Source organism: Toxotes jaculatrix, chromosome 9 (genome assembly GCF_017976425.1).
Source record: "Toxotes jaculatrix isolate fToxJac2 chromosome 9, fToxJac2.pri, whole genome shotgun sequence".
Taxonomy (NCBI): domain Eukaryota; kingdom Metazoa; phylum Chordata; class Actinopteri; family Toxotidae; genus Toxotes; species Toxotes jaculatrix.
In genome coordinates, this window is record NC_054402.1 from 10,961,442 (window position 1) to 10,984,757 (window position 23,316).

The 23,316-nt window shown below is 40.6% G+C and overlaps 2 protein-coding genes across 4 annotated transcripts in view; both read right to left on the reverse strand.

Moving 5' to 3' along the window:
- ppp1r37 (protein phosphatase 1, regulatory subunit 37) overlaps nt 1-12,581 on the reverse strand; it is a 35,980-nt gene extending 23,399 nt beyond the window's left edge. For both annotated transcript variants that reach the window (XM_041045850.1, XM_041045849.1), the window contains exon 1: nt 10,779-12,581. In XM_041045850.1, the coding sequence (XP_040901784.1) occupies nt 10,779-11,523 (745 nt within the window). In that variant the 5' untranslated portion in view covers nt 11,524-12,581. The remainder of the gene's footprint in view (nt 1-10,778) is intronic.
- Nucleotides 12,582-14,128: 1,547 nt separating this feature from the next.
- On the reverse strand, nt 14,129-14,903 carry LOC121187183 (histone H2A). Of its 2 annotated transcripts, none has more exons than XM_041046331.1 (2): nt 14,878-14,903; nt 14,129-14,628 (listed from the first exon to the last, which is right to left on the reverse strand). In XM_041046331.1, the coding sequence occupies exon 2, from the start codon at nt 14,593-14,595 to the stop codon at nt 14,179-14,181; it is 417 nt and encodes a 138-aa protein (XP_040902265.1). In that variant the 5' UTR covers nt 14,596-14,628; nt 14,878-14,903; the 3' UTR covers nt 14,129-14,178. The 2 variants fall into 2 exon arrangements, with proteins under 2 accessions (XP_040902265.1, XP_040902266.1); XM_041046332.1 differs by having other exon boundaries at nt 14,129-14,604; nt 14,878-14,899.
- Between the last annotated feature and the right edge of the window lie 8,413 nt (nt 14,904-23,316).

Sequence of the window (23,316 nt, forward strand, 5' to 3'; positions counted from 1 at the left end):
GGTAAGGGGTGTTTGGGGTACTTGAAGCTCTGCCCATTGTTTTCCCATCTATTCACACCTAGTCAATTGCTGCCAGGACCGTCAGACCATAGTTTTTGGAAAGTTACAAAATAAATTGGACAACACTGAAACCTCCCTTTCTCCAAACTTCTGAAAAAAAAGCTTTCCACTGTTATCAGACCTTTTGAAAAACATCTGAAGGAACATGTAAGGGCCCTAATTATTTTCTTATGAATCACTCTGCAAGCATTTGATGTTGAAGCCAAACCTTTAGGGTCTGTTTATACATGTAATTCTTATCTTTATCAAGGTGCTGAAAAAGACCTCATCATCTATCTAAAACCTGCTGTCACAAAAAGGTGCTGAATAGATGTAGACAGTCATCATCTTAGCAAAAAAAATCACCTGCGTTCACATTTGTACTAGAAATGATCATTTGATGCTGCTTATGGCACTGAATTAAGCATTAGTACAAAGTAAGGGTTTGTTGAGAAGGCATCCAAGTGAAGTCTGACCCCATGTCTGTTTATCTTCCTCAGTCCTGCCATCTTCGCACCCTCATTACTCACTCTTATTCTTTGTCTAGCTGACAAGAAACAAAGAGCAAACACACAGTCTGCAGGTGCTGTGCATTCTCCCTCGCTCCAACAACAAGGAGGAAACAAGCAAAGACAAGTGTTTGCATGTGTGCAGAGGACGAGGCGACTCTATTTGCAGACGACAGAGACCTGGCACAAGGAGAGGATTCCACTGAAAATGTTGGATAATAATGTCTCGCGATGTCTTGAATTTCTTCTGTGTGCCTTGTCTACCCATACTGGTTTCACTAGTTTAGAGTCAGCATGCTCTGCATGTCAAAAGTGTACGAAAAACTTTGGCAGAGACTGAGAATGTGGTGAAGACTGTACCAGCCTCAGTCAAGCTACTGTAGATAAACACCTGTCCTGCCGTCTGCCCACATCTGGATCTGCACAGACAGCCGGGGTTTCAAAAACATTTAGTTACATAACAACGCAATGAGAGAAAGGACTGTAGTGGCAAAAATGAAGTTGGAGAGGTACTCAGCTTGTTGGCTGACTTAACAGGCACTGGCCAACCTTATACAATTTGTTAAGTAGCAGCTAATACTACCCAACAACAACTGTCGACCAATCCTCTTGAAGGATTAGCATGCTGACAGGAGGGAAATGCTTCCATAATCAAAAGCATAAGGGCTCTGGAAAGTGTTAGCCACCTTGAACTGACCATTTAGACACCATTTATTAAACTAAAATGCCTGTAATGAAAGGTAACAGTCGAGAAACCAGTGTTGACAAGTTAAATGCTTTGAGAGGAAATTATTCCCAGCCAGCAGTTCAAAAAAGGTGCTCCAACAGAGAAGACTGGATGCAGATCACTTAACAGCACATTGAGGCCAGGTGTCCGACCAGTGCTTCTTGGGATTTATTCCACTCTTTTTTAGTTGTTTGGTAACATGTTCAGCAGCCTTTGGGTGATTTGCTGCTTCACTGACTAAAACCACTCCAGTCTGAAGATAGTTCACACTGTCACTCGGTTAGGTATTGTACCACCTGCATATTCTTGCTGTCAGATGAAAATCTTGCATAAATAATATGTCACATTATGCTTACTTGTTAGTTTGACATCCATTATGAGAATGACATCCATTAAGTTCACCTTCTAGAAGGCTTTAAAAATATTTCATAAACTCAAGAACGGAGAACATTCAGTTCAGACAGAAACCATATAACCCTTCAACTAAGAGTGCAGTCACACTATATCAGCTAAATTTGATAATGCATAATCTTCTCTCTGTTTGGGCCTTCCGTCCGCCCTATGCTTTTTGAAAGTGGTCTCTGAAGTGTATGAATCTGAAAACACAGGCTGCCTGTTTTAGCTTTGATGAAGAAAACTGAATTTTGGGAAAACAGTGACCTAAGTCTGCCCAGAGATGGCCAGTGGATATGTAGCAGTAAAGAAGCCAACTTTCTGTCACTTCTTAAACCCTCTGAGAACTCATTTTAAACAATAAATGATGACTATATCATGAGTGAGGCTGTATTTAAACTCAGGGCAGGCAAAAGCAGAGATCAGGAGGAGGCAGAATGGAGCATACAGAAAAAGAGGTGTAGTTGTTTTCTCGTTGCTATTGCATATCAGAGTATGTCCACATTAAGCCGATTAAATCTGTAAGTGGATCTTTTTACTCTCCACTTCAGCCCTCTGTCCAACAGCGTTTTTCTCCCCCCCAAAAAACTGAGCTTTGCCAAAACGTCCTCCACACTGTGTAAATCTGAAAATGCCAGCTTGGTGTTTTAGTGTGTACGGGGTAAATAGAGCTTTTGCAAAACGATGACCTAAGCCAGCCAAGTGAGGGTCGGAGGCTGTATGCCAGTAAAGCAAAGACAATCTTAAGTCACCTCTAACTTTCACTGTGATTGTTCATTTTAAATGTCACTATAGCTAAGTACGCAACAGAGCTTTTACTATTAACCTAGGTTTTATGTTGATTTTGTCTGATGGTGTTTCGACTATACCACAGGGATGTTTATCAGCGCAGCACCATGGGAATGACCGCAGGTTCACATGTAGCACATTTAGTATTTATGGGCCATAATCAAATAACTATTTGATATTAGTTGAGTTGTTCCACAACAGAAACAGAAAAATATGTAAATGAGAACAACTACGTAATGAATCTGGCTGCATGAAAACACACTGTAGGTCATCAAAGAGAGCAGGAGGACAGCAAATGGAGGTATAATGGGCTGTCACTTGGCAGAGTAACTAGCTGTGTGTAGCCTACTCACAGACTGGAGCTGTGTGGCAGCTATCTGTCCCACACCTTACCAGATGTTGGCTGTGATGCAGTTTTGTTTTTTTTTTTGCCAATTGAGGAGTGGGCGAAGGAGAAGATATTTAGCCATTTTTATGCTGTTCACATGTTTCACTGCGGACAAAGATCTCTGCAAAAAACGATTTGGAAATGCTGTTTTCACACGTAAAGACCATTTTCAAATTTAGCTGACTTCAGTGTGGATGTATTCTAACGCAAAAACACGAAATCACCTATATTCTGAGGTGACAACAGAGATGTATGAAATAACAGGCCAAGCCTTTAGGCAGACTTCCAGAGATGGGTGCGAGTATGCTGGGGGTGGAACACATAAGCTCTGCCAGCTCCTACTTAACATGCAAGTGCCAGTGTTCAAAATAGCCCCCCTCTCCCAGTCTCCAGTCCCGTTCCCGGTCATTTCACACTGCTGTGCTGTGGATGGTGACAGCAGCGTCATTCACACATGACAGCTGTCTGCCTGGCTTGTCAGAGGTGGGGCAGAATGGCACGGTCTGTGGCACTACTGCTGTGTGCTTCTACCAGTCTGGATGACAAGACTGTGACAGTAGGTAAACACAGACAAGAGATAAAAGTCTGATTTTTGGAGGGAGCTGCCTCCTGCTCTAAAACAAATGAGGCCAGAGGTTTAAACCATCATCTAAACCCATTTACATAACCTGCATCATACTCAACCAACACAGGTCTGAATGAGGGCAGAGGATCAAAAGTAAATCAAGCAAATTTGATGGCGTCTAATGGTGTGGCTCAAGTAGTGGCAAGACTTCGCAGGAGTGTGATTATGCAAAAACCTCAGAATTGATTCCAAGAAGCTGCGTGCAGATCAATAATTAACAGAGCACTCAGGGTAGATTGAGGCAGATTCTGAAAGAAATTACACCTGCAACCCCCAGGCTTCCTACAAAACATACACATCCCACACAATACCAGTCCACAAATTTCACATCAAGCACGCTTTCTTTCTCGCATTTACACAACAAAGAAAGGTGCATGTGTAGCTATGTTGACTTCATGCCTTTAGCGTTGTAAGACATTTTAACTGCCTCTCTCTTGGCATGACGGACTCTGATGACAGTTAAAAAAAAAGACAAAAAAACAAAACAAAAAACAAGAGCAGCCATTTTAAACTCCCACATGAAACCAAGCCTACATGTGAGTGAGAGAGAGAGAAAGCTGCCAGACCAGATGGAGAGTGACATTATGAGCGAACAACAGTTGTATGCTCTATTTTTAAATGAGGGGGCATTTTGTGTAATGTGTAGACATTGTAGGTAATATTTGTCACTTCCACCTTCTTTAGGAGTGATAAGAGCAGGTAAGGGAGGGGGAGAGCAAGGAAGTCCTGTTTTACAGGAACAGATATTCAGGCATCGTGACAAGAAGAGAAATCATCAGAGCCAAAATGGTACATTTCAGGCTGTGTTTACTTGACCAATTACTGTCAATACCCAGTTTTGCTGGTAAAAATGACCATGGCTACTTAGGGCTACTGTGCAAACAGACACAAGGTGAAATGACAAGATTCATCACAAAACAAGTACCAACTGACGCACACTTTCTTTCTTGCATTTACGCGACAAAGAAAGGTGCATGTGTAGCACAGAGGACAAAAATGCATAATAGATGAATGTACAAACTAGAGCTAGCTCAGAGCGCTGATGTTATCAACAGGTATTATTGTATCACAGATATATGGCACCAGCATGTGCTATAGACTGGAAAAAATGTCCTGACACAAAAAACACCAGTTTAGAGTCAGTGTCACTGTTACAAGATTTATGTTGCAAACTCCAGTGTTTACAATACTTAGCAACACCTGAGTAGGAAGAGTAGCTGTTTGACAGCTAAGCAGATGCTCGTGCAAAATCTGGTGACAAGAGACGTCCCAATCAAGTTTTACTTGGTTTGAATGCCAAGTTCAGATCTCAAGCTGAGACAATTAGTTCATTATCTGATTGGTCAATTGACAGAAAAAAACACTACGCTCCCATATAAGAATTTGCTGCTAGTCTAATTTTTATATCACGGTGAAGTGAATAATTTTGGGTTTTGATCAGACAAAACAAGACGTGCAGATGCAGCCTGAAAAACTGATGGACATATGTCCTTTTTTCTGACAATATATTTATCAATCGAGAAAATAAGCTCCCGATAATGAAAAAAAAATAGTTAGTTGCAGCGCTGTACTGATCAAGAATTTATGCCATTATATATCAGCTACTTAGTTGAGTCCACATTTCAACACTAATAAAGTTAGTAAGTCAAACTGCATCTGGGTACAAGATATTCTTCATAACTCAATATCATCTAAACTAAAACTATAATTTCCTAAACTTTAACATTACGAAGTCGACAACTATATTATTATAAGTATTACACAAACCAAACAAGAGATAAAGAACAATCCTAAGAGCACACAACGACCAATAAATTTTTACTTTCATTACAGACCTATAGACACCTGTATGACAGTCGGCATTCTCTGCCGACATGTGATGGTGTTAACTTGGCTTTAGCACTCAAATATTTACTGTCACGTTGTTACCAATAAGACAAAAACATATCCTTGCACACCTAAAAGTAAAAGACAGGTACATCAGACAACATGGATTTATCAAATAAGCTATTTGGTCACATGACCCCATAAGGACTTTTTAAAATCATACTTTATTATACATTGTTTCCACTCTACTGGCCTTATTGGACCCCCAAATCCAGCACTGGTCTGCCTCTAGTACAAACTGGACTCCTAGGTTTTCAAAGCCTTTGTCCATTCTCTACACTGAAAGCTTTGCTTATCAGTTTGTAACTTGGTCCACAGCCACAACACATAACATTTCATGGGTCACAGAGCCTCTAATAACCTGGTGCCAAGTGGGCCTTGGGTCTGATGACACGAGACACAGCTGCACGTAGGCCAAAGAGTGTGATTGCTTGCAGGATAAACAGTCATTGATATGAAGGAATCATTTGAACTACAAATAGCAGGCTTTACCTTATTTGTACACAAAGCTGTATCACAATAAAGTTGCCGTAGTCTAGTTACAGTAATACTCTCTTATTCTGTATAGCTGCTGTGAAAACATATCTTGTATCATGACTTAAAACAAGCAACCTGATAAGTCTGATGAGCGAGTTAACTAAGCACATGCTTGTAGTATGATCCAGTGCTTTTGTAAAGACAAGCTTTGATGATGTAAGCCCAAACCGCACCTAACGTGAACTGGCTGGTGAGGGAGAAGAAACAGGGAAGGAGGGAAACCTACGCAGCATGCTGGGAAGTTCAGGAATCTCAGAATATGATGTAGTATTTATCCAAGCCTAGAGGGACAGAACAAGCATCCCTTAAGTCTAGGGAGAGGATGGAAAAAAAAGAGTTCTGAGGCAGAACAAAATGACATTCAAGTATTCACTTCCCTTATGCTGTTCAAGAGTACGTCTACAAAATTAAGCTCTTGAGTACAGTATTACAATGGTAGTTCCAGGAACTGCTCCTGCTCTACATTTTTTGTTTAATTCTTGCCTCACACATTGTGTGTAAGCCGATACCACGAAACTGGACGATGTCAATCCTGGAAAAATGAGATTAAGGTAGAAGTGGGACTATGACAATACAGCTGGCCACTATTGTTCCCCCGATTCTGAACCTCATGTTTATTTTAAATGGTAGCTTTCTTGACTCTATGAAGTTTACTCCTGTTCAAATGCTTATTTTCTGACAGGAATTAAACCAGATACAGCACCTTAGGATAGTATTCACTTCCCTTAGTGTTTTTAATGTTTTGTTGCATTACAATCTGGACTTAAAACGGATTGGGGTGGGAGGGGGGTGAACAGAATGGCGACCCACCGCCCTCCGCCCCCCAGCAATACTTAGAGCCACCTTTTGCTGCAATTACAGCTGCAAGTCTCTTGGGGTATGTCTCTATTAGCACGTCTAGCCTCTGGGATTTTTGCTCAATCTTCAAGTCAAAACTGCTCTAGCGTCTTCAAGTTAGATGGGTTGTGTTAGTGTACAGCAATCTTCAAGTCATGCCACAGATTCTCAGTGGGACTGAGGTCTGGGCTTTAGAAGTATGTTTAGGGTCACTGTCCTGCTGGACAACGAACCTCCATCACAGTCTCAAATCTCTGTTTTCCTTCAATCCTGACCAGTTTTCCAGTCTCTGTCGATGAAAAGCATCCCCATGGCATGATGCTGCCACCACCACACTTGACTATTGAAGTGTACTTTACAATGGTGTTCGAGGGGTGATGGAAAGTGTGTTTTTTTTTTTTCTTTAAGCAATGACCTTTTTTCTGGCCACTCTTCTATAAAGCCATACTCTGTGAAGTGGCTTTGGTATTTCTGTTGAATCTCCATACCCTTACCCATAACCATATATGATGCGTGCTACATTCAATACCCAGCTAACATATTCTTCCCTCTGCTCCTACAGCAGTAACTCATACTGTGCATGGATGAAGCTCCAGGCTCTGTGAGCTCAGACCCACTTCACTGTTTTGTTTCTGACAGATGACATAAGACAGGAACCTGGGGAATATGACCCTAGATCTGTAGATAACGGGTGTAGATGGATCGGGGAACTATTGTGGGGCAGTGCTTACTCCTAAAGAAGAATAAGGAGCCTTGGGCTAGAGATAGATACATTTCATTTCCTGGACTTTAACTCAGTCACACGCACACATTCAGAGGGCCTGTCCCATGTGCTAGCACGTCCTAAAGACAGATGGCAGGAACAGGTCTAAGGAAGAGATATCCAGGTGAATGCCAAAAGTTCAGGTAGTTCAGCTTTGACGGACTTAGTTATTTAATAAACTTTGACAACACAGCACTAGAAGCAATTTCCAAAAAGCAACTATCCATTAAACCTTGAGCATATAGTAATTATTAGCCTCTGTTACTTTATGTCACAGGTCTGGTCAGTGGAAATTGGGTAGGAAATTTAGATATTTATGATAACTGCTGAGTCAGTGAAATTTTATTTTATACAGTGACATTTTATTTGTTGATCATCATGAGTTTGAAACACACAAAATTTTACCAAAATTTCCAATGCAGCTGAAAATTACAGGTAAGGATGAAATTCAACCAATATGTTTACATGTCAGTTAAATAAATACATTTTTCAGTCTGAATGTCCTAGAAGGGTGAACACTGCTGGGTTGGTCCAGTCTAAGTCATTTTCTGCTGACACAGAAGCTGCAGTAGTGGCTGCTAAGCGCAGTTAATGTTTCAAAGAAATATGCTGTTATAAAATGTATTTTTATTTTTTTAACTTTTTCAATCTCATCCAGACATGCTGCCATTTTGGTGACCATGTTTCCAGGCACTGATGTAGAAAATGATATGCCCCTTCATTCCACCTTCCTTCCAAGTTCTGATTGGCTTGGTTGTCCTTCCAACCTGGGAATCTGCTGTAAACACAACCAAAGGCCTATTTGTTGAAAAACTGGAAATGCAGCCAGCGATTTAAAAGTAGAACCAGGCAAACACTATTCAATAAATAAGGAGATTTAAAGACCCAGGCATACAGTAAATGCTTCTAAATATGAAGATAACAAACAAAATGACTTCAGTCTGATCTCATCACTTGGATTTAAATAAACTAATTCCATCAAATTATGAGAGTGAGTTTTTTTTTTAAGTCCAACTTATTGTATTCATCCAACCCACTGGACCAAAAATGTTCTGATAAATTTAGCACAGAGTTATCGTCATCTAAATTACAAACAGAATGTTCTGTATCATGTGATTAACTTCACCGCCATCAACTGTCTGTGAACTTCTAATATCAACTGCACAATCAGCTGGACCTTTGGAACTTAAATAAACTATGTGATAAATGTGGTGAGATAAATAATCTGAGCCCACACTACAGTCACCAAGATACTTTACTGTTCCCAGCATTGGGTGTTTCATAAGGGCTCAGAACTCTTGGCAAACTGGGTTGGACTTTGCCCCAGTAGAGTGTGGCTAAAGATATTTCATGTCCAATTTACGATCAGAAATGGCTGCCTAGCATGCGCACCGAAAAGGTGCTGATACAGAAAGAGGTTGGAAAAGCAACAGTGAGGGGAATGAGTGCTATAAACATGTAAATTATGTTTTATGAGTAGAATATAATTTACAGTTAAACATAGCTAAATGTGTTTGGATGAACAGCTGCAAACATAAGTGTCTTTCTCACCAACTGCAGGGGTGTTTATAGAACAATTAACATTCAGCTGAACATGAGGCAGTATTGTTCATGCATATTAATCTAGCTGCTTTTGTGGCTCTTTGTACTCCCCCTCCCCCATATGGACATTTCACACCACTGACCCTTACCATGGCCTGCCCTACATTTTTGGTTTTATGCACCAGGGAAAAAACACAGGACTCTCACTGCCTTACCCTTAAAACCACACAGGTCACACAGCCACTGAGACAGGAAGGCCTAGCCGACAGTATAGTTGAAATTAACACAAATCTGGCATCTTCTCAGACTATCATCAATGGTGTAACTATGTCGACTGCCGTCACTGTACTGTGAGCAAACACCAGCTTTCACACCATGACTGTAGGTCTGTTTGTTCAATGATGTCCATTGTCCACGCCAGATGAAGGAGCCTGTGAGTCACAGTCAGATCCCACACGACCTCCCAGCTCTTCCAAAAAACACATCAAACATGACTGTATACTGACGCAGTATAACTCTACATAAGAAGAGCTAGATCCCAAAAACATAAACAAAAATAAAATAAAAAGCAAATAATCAAAATTATTAATCCTGGATCAGGATGTGGGGATTCCTGCAGTCTTGGCAAATACATCGTTTTTGACAGTAAAATAGCATCTTGTTGTACTAGAACTTACTCTATGCAAGGAGTGTATAGTCAAAAAAAAGAAAAATGTGCAACTTAACAAACTGTTGGTATTATAAATATATTTATCACATTATGCTTGATTATATTCATTACACATGTACACTAATTTATATATAAATAGTAATCTACAAAAATAAATTCCAAATGTACATTAACTACTTTGTCATTTGATCTAGATTGGCAGAAAAACCCGTTGGATGTAATCTATACTGCAATGCATTCTGCTTTCTAATTTGCAGATATTTGTATACGACCGTATGCAATTTGTGCTGCTGTAGTGCTAAAATTTACCTGATGAGGATGAGTTTTATTTTATCCAAATTTAATACAAACACATCATTACATGGAAGATTAACTTTAAAAGTGAAAATGTAACTTGTGGTGACTTTAAAGATTGTGTTCCTTAAATCAACACGGTAGAGGCAGTGCCATATCCTGCATGAGCTTCTGTTAGACGTGTTTTTGCTGAACAAACAGGAACCTACTGTGGTAAAATGGCACACCTCAAGGAGTGGTGGGATCCACTCACAATGCTTCACAGAGCACAAGCGTGGGATTATATTTAGATATATTTAGGTGCATTTGGCTGTTGGGAATAATGGTATTTATTTGACTATTTAAAGTAAGAACTGAACTTCTGTTTGGAAAAAGGGGGCGGGGGCATAGGTGCTGCCTAAGGACTGAATAGACTGTAGTGTCATCTTGCGGGAGATGACACGCTTTGAAGATGGACACAAAACAACATTCCCCATCAAAGAGCAGCATATGGACACACCTCACATGCATCAGTGTCGATATCCATAGCTCAATCCTGTTTTTACCGACTACACATGGAATATGAACTATGACATGGCACATTTGCAACCCAATTTGAACAGAATGAATGGCTTTTTTTTCCCAAGAAGGAGCTTGAGAAAAATTAAAAGCCCTATGAGAATACATTTTGGCAGAACACGTTTAACTGGCATGTTCATAAAGGCAAAAAAAGACAACTGGGATAAATATAAAGTCATTCACACATAAAGACAGGCAGAAAGAAAAACACTGTATTTACCATGTCTCCAGGGGTCCTTGGGCTCCACTGCACCAGAGACAATGTCCTCATCTGAAGGAAATGTCACCCTTTTGCCACTTGGTTTGTGTTTATCGTCCCCATCCTCCACAGAGGGGTACAGTCCTGCCTGGTCCGTGATAGAAGCCTCTGTGCTGTTTGTCTGGCTTGCATCTGACGGGCTTTCTGTTGTGCTGCCAGCGGGGACATCCTGAGATGTGGACTCTGAGTCTGAAGTATTGTCTAATGACGATCTGACATTTGTCGATTCAGTGTCCAACACACCACTCTCATCCAGACTAAGATCCACACCTATGTCCATGTCCCCACCATCATCCCCTTCACCCACAACAGGATCAGTGTCTTTATCTTCCTTCATTTTCTTCCCCCCAATATTGTCCTTGGGCTGCTCATCATTAGAAAAGATCAAGTCAGTGGCATTTGCTATCACAGGGGTGTCTTGGGCACTGCTGTTTCTGTTTCCATTGACCTCATCAATTTCCAGTGTGTCTTGTACCTGGTGGTTATCCTCCTCAGCTACCTGAAGGTTGTCAGTGAGCTGAGGCATCAGGTACGTTTCAGAGGCCTCCGTGGGAACAATATTTTGCTTTTCTGTATTGCTATCTGTCATCAGTTCAGAAATCCGAGGTGTGACCTCTTCGGTATTGTTGGTAGTGTTGTGATCATCGTCCACGTTGCTTTTTGTCTTGACATTGCACAAATCTAGACACTGCTCTTCGATATTCATATTTTCATTTCCAGTGAAACTCAGTCTTTAACTGTGCCAGACAGCCTAGATGTTAAGTTAAACAATAACTAGGATCCGACTGACGTGGATAAGTCTGCCTCTATCTCACAACAATAAACGTAGATGTGCACCTATCCTGGTCCTAAATTGACCAAATTATATTCAAGTGCAATCAGAAAATTATACCTATATCTTAACTGATGATTTAAATTACAGTTTTCACAAACCTCAAATCACGTGACTTTGGTGCATTCTTAAAAAATAGCTAATTAAAGTGCAATTTCACACAAATATCAATACAAGAAATATGTGATGCTTGTGGGAAATAGATACTGTTTCAGTAATTATTTATTTGCCAAACCAGACAACTTTGCTCAACTACCACCCAGACAGGCAACTAGCACTTAATAATTTCTGCCAACCGCGTCCTATTGCTCCAAGTGGGAACCGACTAAAGGCTCCCTGGTCGTCAGCACATTGCCAGCAGCAATTAAGAGGACCAGTACAGTCAATAGAAATGAACAAGTCACTCAGGGCGCCTTCATTACGCTAGCAAAGTGAGCTTACTGTCCGACACCAAACCGATTCATTTGCATGAATTTGAGCGAGCTAACGTTAGCTAGCTTGCTAAAGTTGTTGCCCAACAATGACATCCAGGCCCGTGTGCGGTCGCATGCCTGCTTCTTTGAGGGTGCCCGACTGTTTCCCCCCGACAAAGTCCATTCTCCTGTGTCGAGAAAAATATTTACCGGCTGTAGCTCTTGTCTCACCCTCTGTCGTGCCGCAGCTCGCCTCGCATCACAACCCTCGACCAGCGGCAGCCAGAAAAAAAACAGGCGTCACACTCCGAGAAATGGGCATGTTTCGGTGGCTAACGCTGGCGCTAGGGAACCGTGCCGACTCTAGACTTGCCGGCTGTAACAACGTTAACTGTTCCGAGATTATACTAAAGATACTCCGACCGGCTAGGTTTTGTAGGTCTCTGTCTACCTGGGAGAAGTCTGTTGAACCTGTTTTTGTCTAGCGGTGCCATTCGCTATCTTGTTGAAGTCCAACAACTGTTTGTTGTTCATACGTCTTACGTCAGCACGTCGTTACCCACAGGGGTATGTTCAGCAGACGCAGTGTTACAGAGGGTTTCGAAAAAAGCTACATTTTAAGGGTTTACATGAATTATTATTGTACAAATTACGGGACAAGTCTTTACTTTGAAGTAATGTCACGATTAGTTATTTATTTATCAGTAAATGCAACACTACACAGAGCACAGTTGCTCAAAAGTGCTTTACAGGACAGATGAAAACTGCAGAAAAACAGGAGAAATTTTAAAAGATAGTGATGATACTAATAATGACAAAAACAGCAACAATATTATTAATAGTAGAAATTATTGTTTTTATTACCATTCCTAACACTATCATCACTATTAAAGGAACATGGTCTCACAATGCAGGTAGAGACACCAGAGATCCATGGAGGCTTCAGAAGCTTAGAATACCTTGAGCTGGCTGGGTTAGGCACCGTTAAAAGCTGATGAGTAAAAGTGCGTTTTAAGTTGACTTTTGAAAATCTCAATAGATGGGGAGAATCATGTAGTGGGAGGAAGAGAAATCCATAGTTCTGGGACAGCTAAATCAATATTTAGTGTGACCACCCATTGCCTTTTAAACAGCATCAGTTTTCCTCAGTACAGTTGGTTGTCCAAGGTACTTGGCTGGTAGGTTGGACAACTTACCATTTCTCTTTTGTCTCAGTGTAAAAACATGGCAATCTAATCTGTAGGAAAAACAATGTTCATTTGTTGAGACAAACTTTCAGTCTCAGTAAATGAAAATTTCAGACTGGAAAGTGTCAATGCTTTCACTGTCTTTATACAGGCAATGTAGAAACTCATTCATCCTTATCTAATTGAATTAGCTTCATTTGAAGCATAGAAGAAAAAATCCTTATCAGGCCTTACCAATGCACTGTGATTAAGATCCTTTTTCATGCTGACCCTGATCATCACAATAAACCCTCTAGCAGTTTTTAAGGAGGTAGGCGAACTTCCTGCTCTTATCCAGCCACCCATAGACATGGATGACCACAGTTGTTGCATTCTGTGTTGCCACAACACATAGTTACAATTATTCAGAGATGCACATGAGGCTATTGCATAGGGTATGCAGCTACACAGTAACATACCAACAGTGTTGAGTGTCTGCAGAACTATGAACTGGCCTTAGGTAAACAAAATCTGTACCCAACTTAATTTGTATAGTTTCTCCTTAATGTGGAATTTTAACTCCAAATGCCTCTGTGTAGACATCTACACATACTGTTTGTAGAGCTAAACACCAACAAAATTTAGAGCAACCTGTACAAAGTAAGATCATATGAGCAAGATCAGGGGTATAGAAGTTAAGAGATTACATTTTAATGGACATGTAAAGAGCAAACTACTTCATATTCCTCACAAACAGAATAAGTTCCCTTGATTGCAGAAGTAGGACTTCCCAGGTCTGTCCAAATCAGAGACAGACAGAAATCCCCATAGAAAGAGGTGAAGAGCATTTCCCCAGAAAGACTCTTCCAATGCCTTACACATTAAGTAAAACAAGCATTCTTTGATAAAACACTTTAATATGTTAATTTACAAAACTTTTCCATTCACAATTAAAACTCTTGAGACTGAACATCTTTAGCAGAACTATCTTCCCTGGGTGTCTTTGTCTTCTTGGGGAGAAGGCTTGCCTGGATATTTGGGATGACACCACCCTCTGAGATTGTCACCCCTGCCAGCAGCTTGTTGAGTTCTTCATCATTTTTCACAGCCAACAAGATGTGGCGAGGCGCAATTCGTTGCTTTTTGTTGTCACGGCTAGCATTTCCTGCCAGCTCCAGGATTTCAGCACAGAGGTACTCCAGGACTGCTGAGAGGTACACTGCGGAGCCAGTGCCGACTCGCTCGGCATAGTTGCCTCTCCTGAGCAGCCTGTGGATGCGGCCCACTGGGAAAGTGATCCCTGCTCGGGAAGACCGGGATACTGACGATTTTGGTTTGGGTACAGCTTTCTTCCCACGGCCAGACATCCTTAGTCTCAGAGTTGAGAAAAATACTTCAGCCTAGATTATACAGTAAAGAAAATGACAAATTTAAAGGGTAAATTCAGGTGAACTTAATATATGATCAAACTAGAAAATAAGTTATTTAAACAGCTGTTGTGTTTGAAATGAAGGCCTACGGGATTTGGGGTTAGGAGGTAAAATGACTTTTAGAGAAGTTTCTAGACAGCATCTAGAGCCAACAACATCTTACAAAGCACAATTTAACAAACTCATTCTTTTCGAAGTAAAACTACATCAAACACTCACCAATAATCTGCACTTCCTTCCTGTTGACACAGAGGTAATACACTGAAACACAGAATACTGCTTTTATATAAGTCAGGCAGTAACGTGTTGATTGGTGACACCTGGCTCCTTTGCTGAATGGAGACGTGTCATTCCCCAGCATTTTACAACTTTACACAGTCAGATATCTGTAGGAACCAGGTGCAGACTTCTTTTCTGACTGATTAATTTGAATTTGCAAATGCATATGTTTTACTTTTCTGCACAATCACACAATTTCTTGCATGGACAAAAGTCAAATTAGCCAAAAATGAAACACCTGTGTGAGCTGAGTCTGAGCCTGCAAGTTGTGAGGGAGGAGTCACAATAACTAGAAGCCCTTAGATTTTTACAATGAGAGTGGCAGTAGAATCAGTTGAACATGCTAACACCTATTATTTAAATTAGGGAAGACACTTTAATTCAAAAAAAGGGAAAGTGGAGAGAGATTTCAGCTTAAGTTTCAGTGGCAGTGAATGCAGTTTTGAATCAATCAAGTGTTTGAGTACCAAAATTAGAGCGCGATGTGTCTTAGAACTGTTTGTATAATAGGCAGCAGTGATGTGTAACTAAGAACAGCAAGTCTTGCACTTAATTACAGTTTTGAGTTACTAAAACTTGAGTATCTCCATTTTATGCAACTTTATATTCTCTTTGTAAGATTTATACAATCTTGAAACTGAAAATCAGGAGTTAAATATAGTGTCACCCCACCTGCATCAGTACACCAACAAAGATGTTTTGGTGAAGGTGAAAGAATCTATCTACGCCAGCACGCTACTAAATAATAAAACTAATTTGTTGTTATTCATCATTAGCACCTTACTATAAAACATGGGACAGTAACATTCATCATGCTCATGAGAATGTGATAGTTTTAAATGTACCATCAACAGGAGACAGCAGCATGGAAAAGCATCAGCAGCAGATGGCAGCACAGACCTCAGATTTAACCTGCAGCCTGTGGCAGTCTGTCTTTATATATTTTTTTTTATCCGAATGAGACACACTTAGTGGTGTCATGATCCTTCACTTTATGATTAGGTGCTTGACTCTCCCAGAGTGCCTGATGTGCTTACCAACTAACTGCTTTGGGGGGGTGATGATGACTCATCTCCCACCAGTGTGTACAACTCAGTATCAAGTGTTTCATTCCAACACACTCAGAAACACACAGAGATAAACAGAGATTATTCATGTTTAAAGGTCTAGTTTTAGTAGTCAGTATCAGTCAGTATCCTTTGGAGGCACGTGTCAAATTTGGTGGCGAAAACTAATTATCAGAATTTGTTTGAATTAATCAAGGTCCACTTAATGGCTTTTTCTGGAGCTGTGAACTGCATTACATTGTCTTCTAGCATGCTGCAAGCTCAGTAGCTGTTTGTATTTCACATATAACTTTTTTCAGCATACCATTGCTGCATGTCACCTTTTTCAGCCACTAAGCTTGCATGTCCATCAAGCCATGCCCATGACAGCTGAGCAGTCTCCTTCTGCTGATGAAGATAATGTGATATGGTTGAAAGCTCCCAGAAAAAAAGCTAGTAATTGGAACTTGAGCTGCTTTGTCAAACTACAAATTAAACAATTTCATTGAATGAACAGAAAGGTTTGATGCTATTTAATAAAGGTTGGTACATGAGTATAAAACCCTTGACATTTTAGGTCATTTTTACTGCATCAGACAAGGACTTATACTGCCAGTGGCATGTATGAATTGAGAGAAAGGACAAAGAACTGCAAAAAGAATATATTTTAACTTCACACTGAAAGCATCATCAACCATTTTTTTCAATGTGTTTTCTTAGTTTCTATTTCCTTTAATGCAACAACACATTGCTCCGTCATTGTCAGTATCCTCACTGCCAAATTTGAAGGCAGTGAGCTTCGTCCTTTGTGCCATTTGCCTTCTCCCCAATGTGTCGGCAGTGAGAGATGGAGGAGAGAAAGAGAGAGAGAGTGAGTGAGAGAGAGATGTTTTGACCGTTTGGATTCACTTTAAAATATGGCAAAATGCCAATGGCAGAGCAGCGGGAAGACAAATTAAGCAGGGACCTTCCCAGCAGGTCGTCCTTGGACAGATTGGATGTGATTCTGTTCAACCTCTCAACATCCTCCCAACACAAGGAGGACAGGATGGGACTCACAAGCTGTCACAGAGCTGATCCCAACACATATCTCTGCAGCCTGACTGTCATGTATGTAAAGTATAGAGCCAGGGCACACACTGAGATGGTTCCTATAACACAGTTTATTTGCACTTAGTGGAGACTACATCAGTGTATAAGACTGTAAGCTGTAGGTTTTCATCATGCGAGTTGTCATCATTGAGACAAGCCGTTTTTTTGTGCAGTTCTCCTGAGAGTCTTCATCTGGATAAAGGCTGAAGGTCCGCTGTATTTATTAGCAACTGTAGCTACTAACACTGAGGTTTGCAGTCTGCTGCCGAGTGAGGAGAGGAGATGAAAGGAAGAGCGGAGGAAGCTGAGAAATGATCCAAACATACCATTTAACTCAGAGATTGAAGGCAAAACCAGACGTAGAAGCCCCTAACAAGATTTCTTTTTTGTGTCTGCTAACTCACAATAATTTAGATAAGATAGTTTATCACTCCCTTGTAAGGCATTTTTCATTAAATTGATAGATGAATTTACAGGTGGATCTTTTTCTTTGTGCCACAGGGGTGGGCAGGTAAACAGCAAAGGAAGCCTCACTCTATTTCATTTACACAGGCCTCTTTCTCTTTTCCCTGAACAGTTATAAATCTGTAAATGTGGCTTTTAGGAGGATTATGCTGTTACTTTGACTTCTAGTTTTTCCCCTGTCCTCTGCTTTACGGTGATGTCAACGGCGGACTACAAGAGATTGTGCCTGATCTTCGGAAAGTAATTAATCTTCGACATGAAACCAACTCAAGGGTCAGTGACTTCTTTCGAATGTGCAGACACACTTGTACGTTTATAGACATGCTTACACATGGAAGGAGTGGTGCTGACATTTGAATTCCTGCCAATTTTCAAAGGTCAATAACCCCACTGAAAAATGACCAAATCTCAAGAATTTTTTATTGCAACTCTTCACCTCTTCCGGCAGAAAATAGCCTATTCATCATCAGCCACTCTTCCCTCATTCATAGATTCCCAGATGACAGTGACATTGGAGGCCTGACAGCAGAAAAAGGTGTTGAATATGTCTGTCCCCTCTTGTAATCTGAAGTTAATAAAAAGACACTTAATGTGAGGTGTCCACACTGTAATTGGAGAGTGAGTCATTCTCTGAGTTGATCCACTGTAATTATAAAACCTTATGGACACCCACAGTGCAGCCCGGTGTCCCAAGATCCCAGGATCGTAAGGTGCTTAAAGTCTGTCGCCTCCTGAAAAAAATTCTTGTGAAGCTGTAATTGTTTTTCCATGACTTCTTCTGCAACAGCCTAGGCTCACTCCCATTAAATAAAGGAGAAACAGCTTTGAAAGACTATGTCTCAACGTTATTTCCTGAGTGAAATCTTACACATTCTGTGTTTATGTGTTTTATGTGCAAGTTTTCATTCGTATGAGAATTAATCTCATTACTCTGAAGCAGCTTTTAAAGGAATAGGTTGATATTTTGGGAAAAACTCTTGTTTACTTTCTTGCCAAGAGTTTTATGAGAAGACTGATGCCACTCTCATATCTGTCCATTCAATATAAAGCCACAGCCTTCAAGGGTATAGCTTATTTTAGCATAAAGACTGGAAGCAGCTAGCTTGGCTCTGTCCAAAGGTGCTGGTAGGTGGGTTTTGGTGCTGTACAGACACGAGAGCAGCATCAATCTTCTTATCCACAACATTAACAGGTGTATTTAAAAAAAAGTCAAACAATTCTTTTTAGGATATGAGGAGAGGAAAGAAACAGCACTAAAGGTCACTGAAGAAAGCCACTGAAGTCACATGCATCGTCACTATCCAATGAAACCCATCTATCTCTGAAAACTGCCTTGTTTTCAGCTTTGTGACAAGTTATACCACCAGGTAACAAGCTGTCATGTGCTCTCATGACACATGATGACATCAGAGCAGTCCAAGATTGTGAAGCGTGGTTTAAATCTCTGGTAAGAGCCGGTAAGTGGACCTGTACAATTGTTTGACAGACGTTAGTTCTAAATTTTTGGTTGGGTTTTTCAAAAAGTTTTAGTAGCCTAAAATGTAGGACGACATAATCAGTGGCTGACATGTAAAAAAAACATAAACAAATTAAAACATTTAGTACATACATTTTCAGATTGAATTGTACTTAAAAAAAAAAATCATTCTATGAACATGTATTGTCTTTTCTCACTTAATATTTTTTAAATGTTGGCTACTCACAAAATACCCTTTGTTCTGTTGTCCCAGGAACGCACACATATTTCAAAAGATTTAAATGATTATTTGTTCTGAGGATCATTTTTATTCTTCTTATTTTGAAAAACAGGTAAGACCTTAACTTTATGTGTTCTTAATTAATGTGAGGATGGAGCAGAATGGCCAAAATCATGTGTTGATAATAACTGCATGTGATAAGGTTTGTAGTGCCAACCGCACCACAAGATCTTGCTAAAAAATACTTTGTGGTTTTAATTTAGTCAAGATGCCAAAAGAATGTAATGGATCACCTTTGTTGCGTTTAATTTAATTCATTCCAAAAGTTGGCTTTGACAGTGATGTATCTGTCCAGGAAAGACACTAGAGAGAGCTTCCCTAATTTGGCACCAACAGAAATCTTAATCATAGCAGCACAAAAACGTGCATCACTAGTGATAGAGTTTGTCCTTTTGGGGAAATGTCACAGTGTGCTACAGCGTAATTTGGAAATGTTATTGCAAATGTATTCAAGGGTGACTTCAGTTAAAGGCAATTGAGTAGGTGCAAAAAAGCTCTTGGAGAGACTGCTTAGTTGACTTATTACCCTGCTGCTTTTGGCTTGCTTGTTTGGTTTGACTGTTACTGTAGGTGCCCCTCTTAATATATCAAATTAAAATGTGAGTTTGGTGAGCTGTGTGCTCTGGGCATGCTAAATGACCATCAACATGCATCATCCAGTCAAGCGCAGACTGCAAAGTGGTTTCCTGATGGACTAGGTTGCTCGGGTTTCCACTGTAGTTGTAGCAGGCAGGATAATGAAGGTGCTTCTGGCAAAGTGTTTTTGTGACAATCATTAAGAGGCCAATGCACATTCATAGATTCTGTGCAGGTACTAGGTAGCAATGACATGCACACAAATATGTAGATGTACCTGCACACTTCTATCTTCTTATCTTGTGGCTGGAATGTTGTCATGTCCACGTAAAATAAAAGAAGAACAGGAAACAAGATTGAAGTGTGTAGTTATTTTAAAGGACCAGTGTGTGGGATTTAGTGACATCTAGCGGTGAGGTTGCAGATTGCAACCAGTTGAATATCCCTCCTCTCACCTCTCTCTTTCCAAGTGTAGGAGAACTTACTCTCTAGAGCCAGTGTTTGGTTCAGGACAACTGTAGAAATATGGCAGTCCAACATGGTGGGCTCTGTGGATGAGGACCCATTTTCTGTGCTGAAATGAAGGCCTCACTCAAAGCAAACAAAAACACATCAATTTGTCTTTCCAGTTGCTTATACTCCATGAATATTATATCCCGTTTCTCCTAAATCCTGCCCACTGCACATTTAAAGCATTTCTGTGGATCACTAAGGTGTTCTCTCTCTTGAGGGCATGTCCATGGTCAGATGAAGGGGTGTACCGTAGCCACACTGGACTTGTCAGCAACTGCTCGGGGGAGGTCCTTGCTGATCAACCGGCTAGAACAATTCAAGATCCATTGGTTGATACAAGAACATTATTAATATTTCTTGTATCAGGATCAGCTGTTGCAGTTGCTTCTTCGCATTCTGAGTGGATGCTGAACCTGAGTTTGCTGAACCTCTTTGGTAAGCAGAGGAAGCGGACACACTAAGTGTCGCTTTACATTCTGGCCATTGCTGATGACTCAAAGCCCTCAGGGGAAGCATCATGTTTGGCAATGAATGTGACGAATGAATGTGAGGGGGCAAAAGTGAGACAAGAACTGATGCATGGCATTAAATTAACTTTGATGATTAAAATTACTATTATAAAATATAGTCAACTAATAAATAATGATGAAGTATTAAGGATTATTGAGTACTTTTACTTTTTGTACAAAAGAATATTTTGATGGTAATACTATTGTGTGTACTTGTAACAGAATGTTTCTGCACTGTGGTAGCATTACTTTCACTTAAGTAAAAGATCTGATTTCTTCCACCACTGAGTAAAGAGCTTTAGTGTCCCTGTTGGGCAATTTGGTTTGCACACAGTGGTTAAATGAGCTGTAATACAAAACTGACACCAAAGTGTCTAAAAGAAACCAATGAGAAAACCAAGATAAGGGACAGAGCTCTTACATTCACAGCAGAAAACACGACAAATGATATTTTGTGAAAATAATAGGTGATGGAATAAAAAGACCTCATAAAACACCTCATATACTTCTTAGTATCGCCTCACGGGACGTAGAACCAAATTAAATGCACTGTATTTAGCACCATCACCATAAAGAGAGAGAGGTGGTGGGTTAATTATTTGGTACTTAGTGCAGTGTTGACCTTGTTGACCAGCTGGACTGCTACTGGCTCTCTTCTCCTGACAAATGCTCGGCCATTGCCTTGCCCAACACGTAGTCTTCATCCTGCTATGGTAAAGTAATAACATCAGGCAAGGTCTGTTTCCAAAAGTAGTCCCTCCTGTTCTTTCTATTTCTGGAAATTGTGAATTTTCTCTTGTACCATCCTCCTCTCCTTTCTTCTCCTCTCCTCTCCTCTCCTCTCTTCTTCTCTCCTCTTTCCTCATCTTCTGCATCACCCTATGGGTCTTTTATCCTCCTTAGGTCCTAAGCCAGCTGTGATGGCTACCATATGTCCATACCACATGTCACCGGTTTCCCAATAAAAACCACTTCCCATTTTAAACATTAGGAAAACACGGGGTGGACCTTGGGAGATATAAAACTGAGTTAGGATTTGATCTGGCACTGAGCACCTGTGTGTGGGGATTGACCACAAGAAGACAGGCACCGCAAATCCACTGCCACGTAATTAGAAGAAGGCGGAAGAACGAAGGACAAAGAGATTTTCCATCATCCACCCATCCACCCATCCGTCCATCCCACCTGTGCAAAACTCCCATTCCTCCCTGCTTTTAATTCCTCCATCTGTTTTTCTCTCTTTCCTTGCAGTCTCTCTTTCTTTTCAGCCATAACTTCTTTTGGCTCTCTTTCACTCTATTCTCGACTGTATAACTCATTTTTTTTAAATGTAATTCTCTTCCTGTCCTCTCTCTCTCTCCTCCTTACACCCATGGTACCTCATCATCCAACACACACACACAGAAGCATTCACACACTTCATTTCTTTAAATATTCATTTCCGTCTGTCTGTGATGTGTTTTGTGAAGTTTCCTGTTCCCAGCCCTCCCTCTTCCCTGAGAACCGCCATGTAGGAAGTGGCAGTCCTGGCACTCATTTTTCCTCCCCCTCCGAGTGGTCACATTCCCACCTTATGGAGATGGAAACAGAGGGAAAGAAAGAGATGGACCTCTGCCATAGAGGTTACTGTCCATTTAATATTACTGGTTTTTGGATTCTGTTACAAAAATTGTTGTTGCAATAGCCTTTTCCCAGACAATATCACCCCCTTTACTGGACAATCTGCACAAGCCCTGCTCGCTAATAAACTCAGCATATTACTCTATTTCACAACTGGAGGTTTCTCAGAATTTCTCTAATTCTTTTGACAGAAACAATTCCCAGGTCATCACTCAGGAAGTTATGGCATGTTTTCCCCAACATAAGCAAGTGAATTTGAAAGTGAGCTGTGCATTTCATTTCAGTCTGGAAAATATCTACTTCTTTTATCTGACTTGGTAACAGAATGCTTACTTTTAATTCTTAAGTCACATTTTGAAGTTTCACACGTTGACACCGGGGAATTCAAAACTGCCGGGAAGCACAGCTTTGGAGGAACTACAAACTCTCAGCTGAGGAAACTCTCCAGAGTCTCTCTGATGGTCAGAAGCAGAGTGAACCGCTGAGAGGTCAATGAAGGAAAGCGGAGAGACTTGGATGTTTGTGTAACTTGGCTGCTTGTTCAGTTTTAGGGCCAGTAACTTAACATTCTAGTCAGTACTCATTAAATTATACAAGAATGTCAAGAGTTGTTACAAATATTTATTTGGTTTGGATAAGCATATAACCTACTGATGAAGACCTGCTGACGAGTCATCTTCCGAGAAGCCACAAACATCTACTGTGCGTCTGCTGATCATGTCGATATAGTCACTCACTTTCTATATGCAGACATGCGCACACACACTCTATCCAGTGGGCTTTCCAACATAAACTGTCCAT

Excerpts from the sequence above, each read along its gene's own strand:
- LOC121187183 (XM_041046331.1), bottom strand. The coding sequence starts at position 14,595 with ATGTCTGGCCGTGGGAAGAAAGCTGTACCCAAACCAAAATCGTCAGTA.